Source organism: Onychostoma macrolepis, chromosome 24, assembly GCF_012432095.1.
Source record: "Onychostoma macrolepis isolate SWU-2019 chromosome 24, ASM1243209v1, whole genome shotgun sequence".
In the NCBI taxonomy this organism is placed as follows: domain Eukaryota; kingdom Metazoa; phylum Chordata; class Actinopteri; order Cypriniformes; family Cyprinidae; genus Onychostoma; species Onychostoma macrolepis.
Window position 1 is genome coordinate 21,042,206 of NC_081178.1, and position 18,500 is coordinate 21,060,705.

Consider the following 18,500-nt stretch of genomic DNA (forward strand, 5'->3'; position numbering starts at 1 on the left):
ATCCGTTGACATCAACTTTTGTTGTATGGGGAAGAAAGATATAGATATCCAAAATATCTGTTTAGAGTGTTCCACAAAAGAAAGGATTGGAACAACAAGAAAGTAAGCAAAAGATGACTTTTGGGTGAACTGTCCCTTTAAATGACAGATTATTTTGCTTTATGAGTTACATCCTGGCACATTTCAGAATGCAACAATGAACAAAATCAAGTTTGAGCTTTTGCAGTCACTTGCCTGTGTAGAGTTTATTTCAAGTCTGCTAAGAAATACCTCTGAGAAATGTCCTTTGGGTTTGTCACCAATCAAGACAAACTAGGATGTTTTCTTCCTCTTTTGCTTCTTATCGTTGCTTAGGACTAGATGTTTCCTCACAGTAATTAGGATGTTTATTTGTCTGACGTGTGTGTGGATGGAGATCTGCTCTCCACGTGCAGACAATCTGGGTGGAATAGTTGGATGTCGTCCAGTTTGAGCTGTGTATAAACAGCTTTATGAGATCAGCGCTCTTGCTGCCTTTAAACTGTGTTTGAAAGAATGACACAATGTTTTTGTGTGTTTGTTGTTTTTTGCTTTAATTCTGTAAAGCCCAGAATATATTTTTCTCAGTTCCCATCATCTCTTCCTCTCACGTTCACATGAGATGTGCAAGTGTTGAGCTGAGGTTCGTGTTGAACACACATATTGGTGCAAATTTACTAAACAGTTGTGCCATTTTAGCATTTTTGTGCAAACCCTACATCTCATTATGGAAAGCATCACTGTTTACATGAGGACGCTGTAACCACACACACTAACTGTAAACAAGTTTATTAGAAAACAATGTTCTATCCAGATGCGACACAGAAAGTTAATTGTGTATACCGTATATAAGGCAAACCCCCTTTTTCAATATGTACCTTTTGGAAAAGGCATTTGAAAACAAAATCTTGTGTTTTATTAAGAAAACAACATTTTTTTTCTTAAATCATTTTCATAATGCATATTTTTTTCCAATTTAAATTTTTGTTTTGAATGTATGGTAAATACTGGTAAAATGTACCAACAATCACATTTAAAATATACACTTTTTGATATACCATAACAATAACAGGTAGCTCATCTGAATTATTATATAGCAATTAGGCTATCCATCTCATAGTAGCCTACCAAAGTTTCATTATCAGTAGAAGTGAAATCTTATTGTAGCCTTCAAATCTGGGTAGGCTACTGTCTTACATTTTAAAATCACTTACAGAGGAAGTTTGTCACGACTCATGCCGCTGTGAGCTTTTCTTTTTCTTTTGTTTTCACTCGCGATCTTCTAACATTATTACAACACACATTTCATTACGTATTTTATGGCACACTCGTTTTATGCGTATTTGGCGCCACCTATTGTTGTGGGTGTATTATTGACATGTCAAAGTCTAGACCCTGAATATAAGATGACCGCGTTTTTTCAGATGTAGTTCCAAGAAAAAAAACATTGTCTTATATTCGAGTCAATACGGTAATATAAAATCTAATAATGCAAGTTTTAAAAAAAATGAAAATCAATTAATATTTTGTCCTAACCAACCACAAATGCAACGAGCAACAGCCCTGCTCAGATTGAAAACTCATTGGGGCATTCCTCATGTACTGTATATTAAACATCAAACATGGTTGAGTAGAAAGTAATTATAGAAGTGTAGAATCAGATTTGTAAATGAAGTCCCTCAAGTTCCACAAGGAAAAGGTAGGAAGGCCACTTAGTTTCTGCCAATATGTGGGTGCATTTCTGTGTATCAGTGACCATTTTCCCTTGTGATCAGTTTGTTTGCTCCATTGTATAATTCGCATTATACCTTAAAACCATGTGGACAAATAAATATTTAATATCTGCGGTCACAGTTCATTCGTAGTGAATTCCCCCTGTTGTGTTTTGCTTTAAGACTTTGCTACAGTTGAATAAAGATGCTGTAAAAATAAAAAAAGGCAACATCTGTTCAAATATTTGTTTTCCTTTTCTCTGAAAATACATGCCAGAGATATTTCATTTCATTTTATTTTCTTGCCAGTGTTTTGGGTGACGTCCATGAGGACAGGGATGGGAGCAATAGCACAAAGCAAATAGAATTCCACACGATTCTTGGAGGACCAGTAAAACCCCACCTTACGTGCATTGGCCAGACTCGATTTGGATGCGCTCCAGACACAGACTCTTGTGTCTCAGCTGCTTTATTACACTAGTGCTGCCTGACTGCAGTAGATATGGAGAACGCTCCGCTCGTAAATAAGAGAGCTCTGGGTTCCCAAAAAACAATGTGTTTTTGGCTCGGCTGTCACACAAAAGCTTGGCTGCTGTCCTCAACCTTCACTGTGTTCCTGCACCTGATTACAGATGAACAGGTCCAGTGTTATGTGCAGTGTTGGGGAAAGTTACTTTTAAAAGTTATGCATAACAATATAACTATTTGTGTTACTTTTTATTTAATGTGTTAATGTTACTTTTGCGTTACTTTTGCTCATGGCTTGTTTGTTTGTTTTTAATATAAAAAGTTATATTTTGGCAAATGTAAAGCGCTTTCACACCAAAAGTGAAATGAATAAGCCTCAGGCTGAAGGAAATGCAATGGGATTTTATACATAGAGGATATTTGTGTTATTTAGCATTGAATTATTGCAGGTTTGTGTCAGTTTGCATTTCACTGTTTTTATTCATTTTGAGGAATACTGAATCTGTTTTTGTGCAAATGAGATGAGTAAATGCATGTTCATATTTAGTCTAGAACTATACAGTAAGCATCATGTTTACACCGTGCACACAGTGTCTCTGCACTTGCTCCCAATGTCTCTCAACATGGGAACAGGAGCGCTGTCTGTCAGTAATTTAAATTTCTTCTAATTTAAAAAGTAATGCAGTGCTTTACTAGTTACTTGAAAAAAAAGTAATCTGATTACATATCTCACGGTACTTGTAATGCATTACCCCCAGCGCTGGTTATGTGTTTGGAACCATACATGGAATCATACTTTAAGTGATATTTTTTTAATCTTTAATTTTTTCCCCCAAATTTCATTAATTCATTGATTCAAAATTCTATCTTCTGTTTAAAATTTTCAAGTATGCTTTTTTAAAATACATTTTAATTAATAAATATTAATTAATTAAAAAATGCATGCCTCATCAATTTGATTCATAAATCTAACTGGAACAATAATAGCCCTATTATTGTTAACATTTAAATAAATCATTACTTTGAAATCTTTATTTCCCCCCAAATTTCTATACTAATTTTAATTAATCAGAATTCTGTGTTTGATTTAATACAAATTTACAATCAAACATTGTGGTAAATAAATAAGCTCTGGAGAGGAAATTAATGTTTTGATTTATTAATCTTAAATTTCCTAAATTCAGTGACATTCCATATTTTACAGTAGGCTAAATTCCATTTTCCACATCACGGAAATCATCCGTGTACTAAATACTATGTAGTATGTACATTATGTGCAGTATGCAAACTTTTGCTAAGCTGGTTGCAGTAATACAACAGAGCTTAGCATATGGAACACTGTATGCCATAATACATTGCACTTGACCTGACATTAGAAGTAATATCAGTTGTAATTTATTTTTCTTGATTCATTATTTGAGACTGCCAAAGCTCAAAATATTTGATGTCTGGTTGTCTTGTCAGGTGAAATCAGACTTTAATGTAGTAAAAGACTGATTAATAGGCTGACATTTAGCCACTATGAAGCCGTCAACTGACAACTTTGCTCACCATTCCTTGTGAAAAAGACTTCTCCCAATCAATTGAACTTCTCCCAATCAAGTAAGTAAGCACAGTTATCAGCAGATACCGATCATCTCAAATACCAACCTACACTGTAAAAAAAGACACACTTAAAAGTTTAAGGCAACCAGCTTCAACAGATTTTTGAGTTTTCTCAACTTATTTTTAGGAGATTTTTGTTGAATAAACTTAGAACAACAAGTTGAGAAAACTCAAAAATCTGCTGAAGCCTGTTTCCTTAAACTTTTAAGTTTGCTCAACATTTAATAAATTTATTTTTTTACAGTGCTCTAAAAATCTAAAGTTGAGAGAACTTAAACGTTTAAGGCAACCAGCTTCAGCAGATTTTTGAGTTTTCTCAACTTGTTGTTTTAAGTTCATACAACAAAAAAACTCAAAAATCTGCTGAAGCTGGTTGCCTGAAACTTTTAAGCTTGCTCAGCTTTTTTTTTTTTTTGTTTACAGTGTATAGGTCTATCATCATGCTCTCTAGATACTGGTATTGCCATTTTCAAAACTCTGGTTGACCAAGGTCACTACAGTGATCTCTATGTTGGATTGATTGATGTATTACCGACATGTTTTGTGGTGTGTTCAATAGAGAGGTGGCAGCTTGTGCAGCTTTCTTATTGAAATGTGTTGTGTTTGTGAGGAGTGGTTTCTAGGCAACTGACAAGGTGACCGACTGCTCAAAGTGATGATAGGTAATAACACACAGTGATTTTTTGGTGTTTATACTGGATTTTAAATCAAATTATATTTGGGAATTAAATATAAATATATTCAGGACTTCTTGTTATTAATTTGAAAAATTAAATTAGAAAAAAAAAAAGTTATTTCTTTTAAATTCATGGATCATCAGGGTTTTCTCTGCACTGTCATAATACTATCTTGCAAAGTATTTCCTGTGGTTTTCTCTTCACAAGAGTCAGATGAATGATGGGCATTCATGTCTTTTACACTTGTGCAGCATACCAAGTCCAGTTCCCTAATTATTCCCTTTCTCCCTCAACTGTCTGAGAGTGAGAGACAGAGAGAAAGAGTCGGTGCTGTGTTGTGCAGGAATTTGGCCCTGCTGTGTAATGTTGAGGGGAATCAAGGGAATGGGCGTCCTCCCAACCGCTGCCAAACAACATTATCCAACACAAAACAACAGGAGGGCCAGCTGCGCACGAGAGACTTTAGCCAAAATAACACACACAGAGACGGAAAAAAGACGGAGGAAAGATTAGGTCAAATAGAGAAGAGTGGAAAATACTAGAGTAAAGCATATAGAGCAGAGTTTGGCAGAGCTCATTGTATCAGCTAGAGAACACATTACGAATGTGTTCGGTCAGCCAATCAGGCTTGGAGTTGGGGATATTATAAAGATTTCACTGTTTTTGTATGCAAAAGTTCTTTCACTGACTGTCTCAGGCTAAAGTCTTTTTGAAAGACGTCTCTTATGCTCACAAAGGATGCATTTGTTTGGTGTAAAACCAGTAATATTGTGAAATATTATCACAATCTAAAATGTTCTATTTTAATATATTTTAAAATGTGTTTTATTCCTATGATTCCTGAATTTTCAGCAGCCATAACTTCATTCAGTGTCACATGATCCTTCAGAAATCTATTTTAATATGCTGATTTGGTGCTCAAGAAACATTTCTTATTTTTATCAATTGTTGAAAACAGTTTTTGCTGCTTAATATTTTGTTGGAAACCAAATACTACTGTTGAAAACTAATATTTGTATTCAGCAAGGACCCATTAGAATGTTTAAAGTGACAGAATTGAACATGAATTTTAATTACAAATTTTTAAAAATAAATAAATAAATGCAGATATCCATCACATAATTCTGAAAAAAAAATCACTGCTTCCACAAAAAAAAAAAATAATAATAATAATAAATAAATAATAAGCAGCAAAAAGTAATGTTTTAACATTGATAATAGGAACAGTTGTTTTAAATTGTATAAATATTTCACACTATTGCGGTTTTTACTGTATTTTTGATCAAATAAATGCTGCTTTGGTGAGCATGGGAGTCTTCTTTAAAAAAAAAAAACATAAAAAAGATCCTAATTATTCCAAACATTTGAATGATAGTGTGAAGCATATTATGTTTTCAAACAAAATCTGGCCAAAACACCATTACAAACCAAATTTTAAATTTGAGTGAAAGAATGAAGTTTGATTTCAGACGGTAGAGCAGAACAGAGTATGCTAGTGTAAATCAAGAGGTTCAGGCTTTTCCCACAGAGCCTAGTTTTGGGTTGAACTCATTTGCCCCACGAACCCTAGAGTATTCTATACCTGACTGCCTGACCCTGGTTCCACAAGCAGTTTAAGGTGCAGGTGCAGATTGCCTACAGCAGAACAGGCCTTGATTTCTCACATTAAGTCATATAGTGTGTTGACACTGGCTGGGTTTTGAGGGCGAGTGCAGTTCAAGCTGAAAACATCAGTCATTTATTTTATATACCTCACACTGAAAGAAGAAATAGCCCTGGAGGAGCAAACACTGGGATATGAACTAAACTTTGGGGATTTTTGTTTGCAAGCTAGTTGGAAGCAAATTGTGTCCAGTAAAAAGCTGTGTTTGTTGTGGAAGCATTGTTCTTTATTCACAAGCACATACACACTCACACAGACTAACAAAAGAGATTCCAGACGCTGGGGGGTTACACAAACCTGTCCACACAAAGCCGTTTTTTCAGTGTGCCCTCCTCTGCCCTCTATTGATGTGTTGAAGAAAAGCAAGTTTGAATGAGTCACCCGAGAGACAGCAGAGAATTTGGCACAACAGGCAGTGTGAAACATCATCGCACATGTGGACACATTCAGATCAGACTAGAGTTAAGGCCGTTAGTTTCTCAACTCTACAGAGATGCTTTAACAATCAAATGAATTGTTCTTCTGATTTCTTTTTCTTTTTCATTTATTCACCTTCACGTTGTTTTTTTGAAATATTGTACAAAGGAGCTTGTTGAATATTCATGTTGTGCCTTTCATACAACAAAAGTAAATAAGCACAATAAAACCGTGCGTAAGAGTTTGTTGCATATGGGGCTGCATACACTCTTAAAAATAAAGGTGCTTCATATGAAGATTCCATAGGGGAACCTTTTTTTGTATAAATGGTTTCATAAAGAACCTTAAACATCTGAAGAACCTTTCTGTTTCACAAAAGGTTCTTTGTGGCGAAATAAGGTTCTTCAGATTATAAAAAGGTAAGAAAGAGGTGGTTCTTTAAAGAACCTTTGACGGAATGGTTCTTTGTGGAACCAAAATTGGTTCTTCTATGGCATTGCTGTGAAAAACCTTTTAATTAAGCACCTTTATTTTTAGGAGTGTAGCCAAAAACCAGCTGTGATGACCCCTGTCCACCACCGAAAGCGCATACAATGGGCATGTGAGTGTTAGAACTGGACCATGGAGCAATGGAAGAAGGTTGCCTGGTCAGTTGAATAATGTTTTTTTTTTTTAGATCATGTGGATTGTGCACGCACTGCACATCATTTTCCTGGGTAAGACATGGCAGCAGGATGCGCTATGAGAAGAAGGCAGGCCAGCAGAGGCAGTGTTATGTTTTAGCCAATGTTCTGCTGGGAAACGATGGATCCTGGCATTCATGTGGATGTTACTTTGGCACGTACCACCTACCTAAAGATTGTTACAGACCACGTACACCACTTCATGGCAATGGTGTTTACTGATGGCAGTGACCTCTTTCAGCAAGATAATGCACACTGCAAAAAAAAACTTGTTTGAGAACAGGAATGGTTTGAGGAACATGATGAAGAGTTCAAGGTTCCCCAGATCTCAATCTGATGGAATTTCTATGGGATGTGCTGGACCAAAATCTGATCCATTGCAACTTGCAGGACTTATGGATCTGCTGCTAATGTGCGAGATCCAACAGGACAAGTTTAGAGGTCTTGTGAAGTCCATGCCTCAGTGCATCAGAGCTGTTTTGGCAGCACAAGGGGGACTTACATGACATTAACAACGTTGTTTTAATGTTGTGGCTGATCAGTGAACAACTCATGCTCTATATTCTAAGTCTTCTGAAGCATTGCAGATTTAAGTACCTTCGAAATGGCCATTACCACAGTATTGTGATTGACGTCCACAGCACATTAGTCGATGGATGTAATAGTATCAGTGGGACATCCTTTGGAGCATTTGACTATTTCCACCTCTCAGTAAAGCACATCCATTAAAAACCCAGCCTTGGCAACCTGATTCAATAGATGAGGATGAGCCATATCATATTATCCAAAGCCTCTCACGAGATGCCAATACTAATCAGATTGAACCACAATTCAAATGTAATGGAATAAAATGTTAACCTCCTGGTCTGGTACTGAGCCACTTTATTGAGAGTATACCATTACTCTGTAAAACCATCAATTGGTCATATGAATTACTGCCCTCTACAGGATATGGATGAATGTTCAGTACTGGATAAATCAGGGCTACTCGAAATAATAAAAATAAAAATAAAATGTCCCCCATTGTGGCAACTGATTGAGAAAATTGACAGCTTATATAAATGTGAAGCTTACAAGTGCACATTCAATAATTAAGCACACAAGGAGACCCCAACAATCAGACTGTAGGTCAAACTACATGCTATTTTTGGTATAGTATTTATTATTTTAAGTTAAAGCTGCAGTCCGTAACATTTTTTGATTAAAAATTATCGGAAATCAATATTTGAGCAAGTACATAACCAGCCAGTGTTCAAAACTATCGCCTTTAGCCCGATTCACAACGGTTAGCTTATAATAATGTTTTCTAATTTGAGTGGTATGGGTAGGTTTTCACGGGAAATTCGAGCATGGCACTGCATCATTACGTCACGTCTGTAAACATAAAGAAGTTGTCCCGGCTAGTATGCTATTGCATTTGAGGATCCTGCAGGTGGCGGGTCATTTATAGCCTTTTCTCACAGCAGCTAGAATAATTAAATGTATCGTTCATGTGAATGAAATTAAATTATATTACAGTTTTAAATCTGGTTCTGATTACGGATAGCCTGGGATTACATAAGATTTGTATTTTAAAGAAAACCAGTTCGAATAGAGCATAGTTTGCTTTTGGGGCTAAAATAATTTCTTAATATGAAATTTGAATGGCATGATATTAGATTAGATTGTACAGAAATTGAAATCTACATGCTAATATACACTATCATAGTCACGCAATGCTGATGTTGTTAACATTAATAATTTGAGAATAAAGTATAACAATAGTAATATTTTGCACAGTTTGATGTGATATGAGCTAAATGATCTTTAGATTAAATCACCATTGGTAGCGCAATTTACGGTAATGCTTTTTTCCTCAGTTGGTCAGAACAAACGTGGCAGATGTGTTACTTACTTGTTCAGATGGCAATATACGGTGAAAATTCTTATTTGGGTCATATATTCCAATACGTAGGTGCGGTGACTGACTGTCAGACATACTCTTCAAAACATTAGATTCATCCGCGCTGAAGGCATTCCGACTCGCCAGGAATATAATTCCCCAAAAAAGCTGCAATTCCAGGTTTTCAAACATAGATGGCGACAAAGAGGCAAAACTTACGGACTGCAGCTTTAAATACAATCAGTTGCAATATATGGACTTGGAATCACAATTTGCTCATCCGGTAAGCCAGAGGAAACTGCTTTTTGGTTCCTTGCCACTGTTACCTTTGGCTTGCTCATAAGGGGCATAATGACATATTTAAAGCTTTCAAATGAAACTACTGTAGCAGCAGCACTTAACTCACTTGCACTGTATTAGTCTCCATAGATCTGCTTTGTTATACTACTTGAAACTACTGGTTCCTGAAACTGAATTTTGTGATGCTCACAGCTGAATTTTCTGATAAGTGGCTTTAAAGCAATTTATATTGTAAATAAAATTGACTTGAAACTTAAACATCCATTTTGTCTCTTAGTATTTCAGGTCATGACATGAAGTCGGAAACTAATGCATGTACATTACATACACGCCCAGATGTATGTTAGAAACAGAGCGTGATAAGTATGCTATTTGGTCAGTGAGGTATTACATCATTCATACATGGTGAAAATGTTCTGCAATACCTCATCTGCCTGTAGAGGGAGCCTGACACCACACAACAGTGTAACACATCTTCAAATATTGCACTTCTATATCTATATGTCAATGCAAGCATATTTGTAAGACATATCCGTGATTTTGTGTGTTTAGTGGCTGTATGTTTTCTGCAGTGCACTTTTCTGTGCTGGTGCGGCTTTAATTTTTCCGGTTCCAGACAGCTGTACATGTAGGCCAGCACATAATCTGCCACCATTTGATTCATTTGGTTTCTGCAGAATTTGAACAGCAAACAAAGACATTGGCATTTGTCTCCTGCCCAATGTGTGTGTGCTTATTAAGCAATTAAGTTAGTCAACTCTGTTTAAACATTCCACAGAATTCTACAGATTTTCCTTAACCACAGAAAACGATGGAAATGTGCAGAATCCTTATTGGCCTACAGTATCTGATAATTCAATATGTGGCTTGTGGCAGTTGTCCCAGAGATGATGCACTTTTGCAAAGGCTTTGTTATGCAGTTTATGTATATTGCAGAATAGGATTCTTTTTTTTTTTACTAGTAATGGATGAGTTAGCAGGTCAGATATGGCATGCAGCATTAGCATTTAATATTGCATACTATAGTCAGATCAGTGTATGAGAGATTGCCACAGAAGATTCACTGAGCTTGACTAGAGTACAGTAGATTAACATGAGCTGTCTCGTTGTGCGATATGAGTCTTAAAAAATGGTGCGAGTAAGACATTACCTGTTTAGTTTCGGAAATGCAAGAGAAAAAGAGAGGGCCTGACCAAGGCCTGATTTAATTGTTCCTTTCTAATGTATGACAACATGAAAAATAAGAAGTTTCCTGCTTATTTTGTGTGTTTTTGATGCTTTAACATATTAAACTCTTTAGTAACTCTTGCTCTGTGTCTCATGCCATCAGGGAGACAACGGAACAGACTGGAGCCGATGGACACCATCTTTGTCAAGCAGGTGAAAGAGGGCGGCCCTGCGCACGGAGCTGGACTCTGCACAGGTACAGACAGACACATGGATCTGGAGATATGTTTTTAATGCGTAGGCTTGTCATCAGTAATTAATAATTAGGATATTAAGACACTAACATTGTAGCAGACACTCTGTAAACAGAAAATGCTTGTCCTTCCTCTAGAACATTCTGATTGGTTCGTTGTGGGGCTGTCATTATATCAGATTTTCAGTAGATGATATCAAGAAGAAAAGAATTCACGATAATGATATTATCACAATATCTATAGACATTTTTTTTGGGGGGGGGGAACAAAACTATATCATTCAAATTTATCTTTAACTTTGTTTAATGTAACCAAAAATGTTACAAAAGCGTACAGTAAGGGAAAAAAGTTATTTGATGCCCTGCTGATTTTGTACGTATGCCAACTGACAAAGAAATTATCTATAATTTTAATGGTAGGCTTGTTTGAACAGTGAGAGACAGAATAACAAGAAAATCCAGAAAACGCATTTCAAAAAAAGTTATACATTGATTTGCATTTTAATTAGTCAAATAAGTATTTGACCCCTTCGCAAAACATGACTTAGTACTTGGTGGCAAAACCCTTGTTGGCAATCACAAAGGTTAGACGTTTCTTGTAGTTGGCCACCAGGTTTGCACACATCTCAGGAGGGATTTTGCCCCACTCCTCTTTGCAGATCCTCTGCAAGTCATTAAGGTTTCGAGACTGATGTTTGGCAACTCGAACCTTTAGCTCCCTCCACAGATTTTCTATGGGATTAAGGTCTGGAGACTGGCTTGGCCACTCCAGGACCTTAATGTGCTTCTTCTTGAGCCACTCCTTTGTTGCCTTGGCCATGTGTTTTGGGTCATTGTCATGCTGGAATACCCATCCACGACCCATTTTCAATGCCCTGGCTGGCTTCAATGCCCTGGCTCTGACGGTACATGGCCCCGTCCATCGTCCCTTTGATACAGTGCAGTTGTCCTGTCCCCTTAGCAGAAAAACACCCCCAAAGCATAATGTTTCCACCTCCATGTTTGACGGTGGGAATGGTGTTCTTGGGGTAATAGGCAGCATTCCTCCTCCTTCAAACACAGCGAGTTGAATTGATGCCAAAGAGCTCGATTTTGGTCTCATCTGACCACAACACTTTCACCCAGTTCTCCTCTGAATCATTGCCAAACTTCAGACGGGCTGTACATGTGCTTTCTTGAGCAGGGGGACTTCACAGTGTGCTACCAATTATTTTCTTGGTGACTATGGTCCCAGCTGCCTTGAGATCATTGACGAGATCCTCCCGTGTAGTTCTGGGCTGATTCCTCACCGTTCTCATGATCACTGAAACTCCACGAGGTGAGATCTTGGATGGAGCCCCAGTCCGAGGGAGATTGACAGTTATTTTGTGTTTCTTCCATTTGCGAATAATCGCACCAACTGTTGTCACCTTCTCACCAAGCTGCTTGGCGATGTTCTTGAAGCCCATTCCAGCCTTGTGTAGGTCTACAATCTTGTCCCTGATATCCTTGGACAGCTCTTTGGTCTTGGCCATGGTGGAGAGTTTGGAATCTGACTGATCGATTGCTTCTGTGGACAGGTGTCTTTTATACAGGTAACAAACTGAGATTAGGAGCACTCCCTTTAAGAGATTGCTCCTAATCTCAGCTCCTTACCTGTATAAAAGACACCTGGGAGCCAGAAGTCTTGCTGATTGATAGGGGATCAAATACTTATTTGACTCATTAAAATGCAAATCAATTTATAACTTTTTTTTAAATGCGTTTTTCTGGATTTTTTTGTTGTTATTCTGTCTCTCACTGTTCAAATAAACCTACCATTAAAATTATAGACTGATCAGTTCTTTGTCAGTGGGCAAACGTACAAAATCAGCAGGGGATCAAATATTTAATTTCCCCACTGTATATAAACTTCCTGCAGACAAGGTATATCCTATGTTTTTTTTTTTTGTTTTGTTTTGTTTTTTACGGAATCCAAAAAACTCCCACACTGACAGGATCGTTTTGTTTTTTTGAGTGTTGAAAGCGAGTGTCTCCTTTTGCCACTATCTTATCGAACATGATTTTGTGTGGCAGTAGTTGCTGTACACTAATATGTCCTTGCTACCTTTCTGGGCCTTGAACGTGGTAGTTGCATTGCTGTCTATGCAGGGCCGTAAAGCTCTCAGATTTCATCAAAAATATCTTAATTTGTGTTCTAAAGATAAACGAAGGTCTTATGGGTTTGGAATGACATGAGGGTGAATAATTAACAACAGAATTTAAATTTTTTGGGTGAACTGTCCCTTTAAGATGATATCAATATATATTTATTTTAAATAGTTACTGTCAATGCCATTTTTTAAAAAAGTTTTAACTATTTTGCCGTCTTAAAAACACAGCATCCAAAGATGTCCATCTGATGCATATGTACATACACCAGCAAATATAAAAATAGCACAAATTGACTGCGAAAACATTCTGCTGGTTAGCCCCCTTAAGACATAAATCTGGGCTCATTGAGGCATGAAAGCATCACTACTAAACGGTTGGAGGTAAACCAGGCATGAGGTCGTACCCCCAGCCAACATCCAAAACGAACTGGCAGAACTTTGTCCCACTCTGACTGTCTTCCTGTGAATCTCATCTTCAGCTCAAATCAGTCAACATATCTGAACATACTTACTCCAAGGCTCTGAGTTCCTGTCCAAATCTTTAATCATTCTTACCACAGAATCATGTGGATCATCAGTTCCTCGGAGTATCATTAAAGAGCTTCCAAGCTTGTGTATAGATTCAAAACATTTTATAAAACATGTATTTACATAACTGAACTACAGCATCTGATTTTCTTCCTGTTTCTCGTTCCTATAGGGGATCGTATTGTAAAAGTCAATGGAGAAAGCATCATCGGGAAAACGTATTCTCAAGTAATTGCCCTTATTCAGAACAGGTAATGTTGCAAGCTGCGCTGCTTGTTTCAGCCCCTGAGGGGTGGTGTAGCTTCATGGTTAAAGATCTGGTCTGGTAAATTGGTTTTTTTTTTGTTTTGTTTTTTTTACCTAATTTTGACCTAAATACTTGCTGCTCTGTATCCATATGCTCCTTTTTCTCTCATTTTGTGGGTTGATTATCTCTTCCTGCTAAGTCTTGATCTAGATAAATCTCTTAATCCATGAGGAAGTTTAATGAATATGCTGTTTATTGCGTAATTTTAGGTGGAATTAACAGCTAGCAGTCCTTCCTTGTTCTTGAATTTACTAAAAGAAAGCACTGTATTTGTGACTGTAGTTATGACATCATCTGTGATATTACATTTTACCTTTCAAAACTTTTCTTTGCAGTGACACGTCTCTGGAGCTCTGCGTGATGCCAAAAGATGAAGACATTTTGCAGCTGGTAGGTTCTATTTCTCATGGGTTTACTTTTCACACAATACTAATGATAATTTATTGTGCAAATAGATGGATTTCACATTGGCTTGATCAGTTCAAATTAATTCTTATTTGAGAAAATCCAAGTTACTCATCTGCCCTCTTATTTTTAATGTTTTGGGCAGTAATGTATGTTCAGGTGTTCAGTGGTATGTGTGTGTGTCATGGTCAAAAGATTTGAAGTTTCTGAATGGACAATGGATAAACTGCATTGAAAATGAAATTGCTCAAGCAAAAGGAATTGTGGGAAGGAGAGCAGACCAGTGGAAACAAACGGCACCAGTTTGTGTGTGAAGATGCTCTCCCAGCCAGAGTTCAGTGATCCAGCGGAGCAGAGAAGCGTGATGGCGCCTGTGTGTGTGTGTGCGTGCTTATTTTGAATTCAGCTATAATGAGGTTTTCCTCAGAACTAGGGCTGTATCTGGACACATTCCAAACAGAACTCCAAATCTCAGGCTGTTACATGCCAACCACATAAACTCATACTCCACTGTGGAACCCTCGGGCACTTTCTGACTTGACAGTAATGAGTCCATCCAGTGCTGAATTTAAGACTTAGGAATGGCACTCATGCTTGTTATTTCATCTAACAGGAAGTGGTTCTAGTGATTCTCTATGAAAATAAGCTCTATATGACACCTCTGATATGACATCGATCTTGGATTCTAGCAGTCGTATCACATCACACAAACATTTTAAAAACTTTTATTATATTAAACAATTTTTGTTTTGTTACTGTTACTTTGATGTATTATTTGTATTACCTTTAGGTATTATTTTGTTACTTTTAATTATATTATCTGTAATCAGAACTGGGATTAGGAGCATGTTAAAAGTTTATTGGCCTTCATAAGCTTCAGTTTTGACTGATTTTATTTATTTATTAAGTCTTTTTTTATATTCAAAAAATTTTTTATCAAGCGTGGTTCAAAACCCGGTCACCTTTTTAGGTATGCAATTTATGTTTTAACTTAGAAGTGTAGATTTTTGTGTATTTACTTATTTAAATTATGAAGAAATTAAGAAATGTACACATAAATAAGATCTAAACAATAACCTAAAGTGTTATAACATTCCATTAAACAATAAAAAGTTTTTATTGTTTTGATGATACCATTTATTGTTTTGATGATACCAATGATTTTGCTACCATTTTTCAAAATAGCTTTTCTTTTTCCTCATGTCTTCCCTTAGGTAAACCGAATGTTGTCAACAGCTCAGTGTCTATTGGGGTAATGTCTGGTATTCTCTTGTACCCGTGAATATTAATAACTGTTTGCATTCAGCCAAGGTGATTTGCTGAAACCAAAACACGGAGAGTGGAATTATGACTTGGGTGTTAGACCTGCCCACTGCTGAAGCAACCAGCTGGAGAACTTCTGTTTCATCTAAGGTCTTTGTTTTATATGACAGCTCCAATTATTTCCCTTATAGACCGTCTGTAATTTAGCACACAAAAAAAACCATCAGTATTCAGTAATTTCCAAAAGTCAGAAGGGCATGTTCCACCCAGTTGCTACATCACTGGAATTTTATTTTATTTATTGTTGTGCATTCCAGAATCGCCTTATCTGTGAAGCAAACATGCAGTGCTGGCATAGAATTTGGATAGAAAAACAAGGTATCTTGCAAAGCAGCGTAATTATGCTGCTTATTCTTTTAGAACAGCCATTGTAACGGTTGTGTGCTTGTGAACCCTTGTTTTTTTGGACCAAATTTGGACCTCTTCTCTCTTTTTTTTTTTTGGTGAAAAATAGATTTTCAACTCTTGTCTCACATAGGCCTACAAGTAAATGGTGTGGAGTAAAGCTGTCTATCCTAAGCTTGCATGAGGATTAATGACTTTAAACATTAAGTTTTACTGCTTTGTGCACTCACAGCATCAATATGAAAATCTTCAGGTAATTTTACACCATAAATCAGCAGAGTTTATTTGCAGGATTATGACAAGTCCCTTTCACACATAACATGTATGTAAAACATAAAACAGGGAATTACATTTAGGGCAAAAGTTGTAATCTAAAATTGCTTTATGACATTGCTGATGACAGACTTGCATTAGTAGTTATGTGTAAACCTGAAGTCATTGCATTTGGAAACAAAGATGAAGTTCTCGAGGTGAATGCATACCTTGACTCTAGGGGTCAAACAACTAAAAATCAAGTCAAAAATCTTGGGGTGATTATAGGACCTAAATACATTGCAGATACGCTCACTGAATATAGACCTAACAGACCACTCAGATCATTAGGATCGAGTCAGTTAGAAATACCAAGGGTTCACACAAAACAAGGGTAGTCCGCTTTTAGCTATTATGCCGCCCACAGTTGGAATCAGCTTCCAGAAGAGGTCAGATGTGCTGAAACTTTAGCCACATTTAAATCCAGACTCAAAATTCATCTGTTTAGCTGTGCATTTGTTAAATGAGCACTGTGCTACGTCCAAACCAATTGCACTATGTATAATCATTTTCTATTCTTAACTGTTTTAATTTTTTTTAAATCAATTTTTATATCATTTTGTTTTTTATTGTTGTGATTATTATTATAATTTTTTTTTTTAATTCCTTGTTTTTATTGTTGTGATTATTATTATTTTTAATGACTATTTCACGTCCTTTTATGTAAAGCACTTTGAATTACCACTGTGTATGAAATGTGCTATATAAATGAACTTGCCTTGCCTTGCCTATAAAGACTGGATGTAGGTGGATTATGAGCAGATATAAGGATCATATTACCATGTGTGTTTAAGAAGATATGTAATGGACTTCAGAGAAGGACAACAAGTACAGCATGCAAAGCAGTCAGTCAATCATCAGATCCAAAGCAGAACCTTGCAAAACGAATGTTTTGACTGTGAAACACTCACAAAATAACACCAAGGCAGGTGTAGATTTTAAAGTATGTCAATCTATTTATTTATTTTACTGATGTAGTGAAATAGAGACCCTCCCATCGAAATCCAATGTGGAAGTGGTCACAGAAAACACATCTGAGACCTGTATTACCACCCGGTATAAGTCTTAGCTGACCACTTGTAAGTGGACCACCTGAGGTGGATCTTAATATCAGGTGTAAACTGGTTGAAAGGGCATACAAACAACAGAGGAAAAGAACAAATGAAGCTGCCATCTGAAAAGGACAGGAATTGTGCAGAAAGTCACTGTGTGGATGGAAAGGAGCCACATAGGCAAGATAGGCGTGTGTGTGTGTGTGTAAAAGTTTTATATGTTTGAAAGCTCCAGGATCACTCTGGAAAAGAGAAGTAGTCACCCCCTCTGATCTTAAGTGTGTCCTCCTCTGCCTAGTTCATCTCTGGTGTTGGACTGGCAGCCCTCCAGCAGTCTCTCTCTCTCTTTTTCTGCTGCAGTGTGTATTTATAGCATGCTTTATCCTGCACTAGAATGACAGCAGCACTGTTTGGAGTAGGGGCTGATTGCTTCTGGTGTACCTGTAGAGCTCTTGTCATCTTCCCTCACCATTGCTCTTTTTTCTTGTTCTTTCTTCCTCTGTTTTTCCCGCTGTCAATCTAACCTTCCGGCTGCAGTTCTCCAGGGATATCACAGCTCTGGTAAGAAGGAGCTAAACCTGTCACCTGCTCCCTCTCTTCTGTTATGTAATTTTGCCCTGTTGTGGTTTATTTGCCTTTGCATCAAAGTGCATGTGTATTCCATCTCCATTTATACCTGTAATGTCCATTAAAAAACAGTCTGTACCTATATTAACAATTACAGGCTTGGGTACAGTATTTGCTTATGCAATCACAAAACACATTTTGCCCCAAATTTATTCCTTTGATGTGAGGTTACACCTTTATATGTATTTGTCACCTTCTGAGTCATTTTTATTTTCATAGAAGGGGTGGAGCATACAGACAGAGAAAGAGAAAGAGGGAGGGACATGCCTACTAGTGTAACTCGACACCTTAGGTGTAGAGTCAAAAGTCCAGCTATCACGTCTACACTCGCATTAACGACTGAGCTCTGTGCTGTGCACATTGGGACATAAATAACTTCATATATTAACCTGGATTAAGAGAGTTCATTGTAAATGGGAGTGATTTCCTGAGCAGAATATAGAAGTCAGACCTTAAGGATATTACTTGGCTGTTGACTTCGTAAGATGATAACAGAGCAGCCACTAGCGTCTGTGAAAGTCTACCCTCCTCTCGCTTTTTCCTCTTGTCTGCGCACTGCTCTCTCTCCTCAGCTAAAGGTAGGTAAGCCTCTGATACCTAATCTCTCCATGAGGTTAAAGGCAT

General features: G+C 37.0%; 1 protein-coding gene across 8 annotated transcripts in view; it reads left to right on the top strand.

Annotated features, from left to right (window-relative positions):
- The window catches only part of LOC131532835 (rho GTPase-activating protein 21), a 99,575-nt gene that overhangs the window by 59,146 nt on the left and 21,929 nt on the right, over window positions 1-18,500 (top strand). For 6 of the 8 annotated variants that reach the window (XM_058764616.1, XM_058764617.1, XM_058764618.1 and 3 more), the window contains 4 exons: window positions 10,756-10,848; window positions 13,678-13,756; window positions 14,148-14,202; window positions 17,787-17,810. In XM_058764616.1, the coding sequence (XP_058620599.1) occupies window positions 10,756-10,848; window positions 13,678-13,756; window positions 14,148-14,202; window positions 17,787-17,810 (251 nt within the window). The other 2 variants (XM_058764613.1, XM_058764619.1) reach the window with 2 other exon arrangements.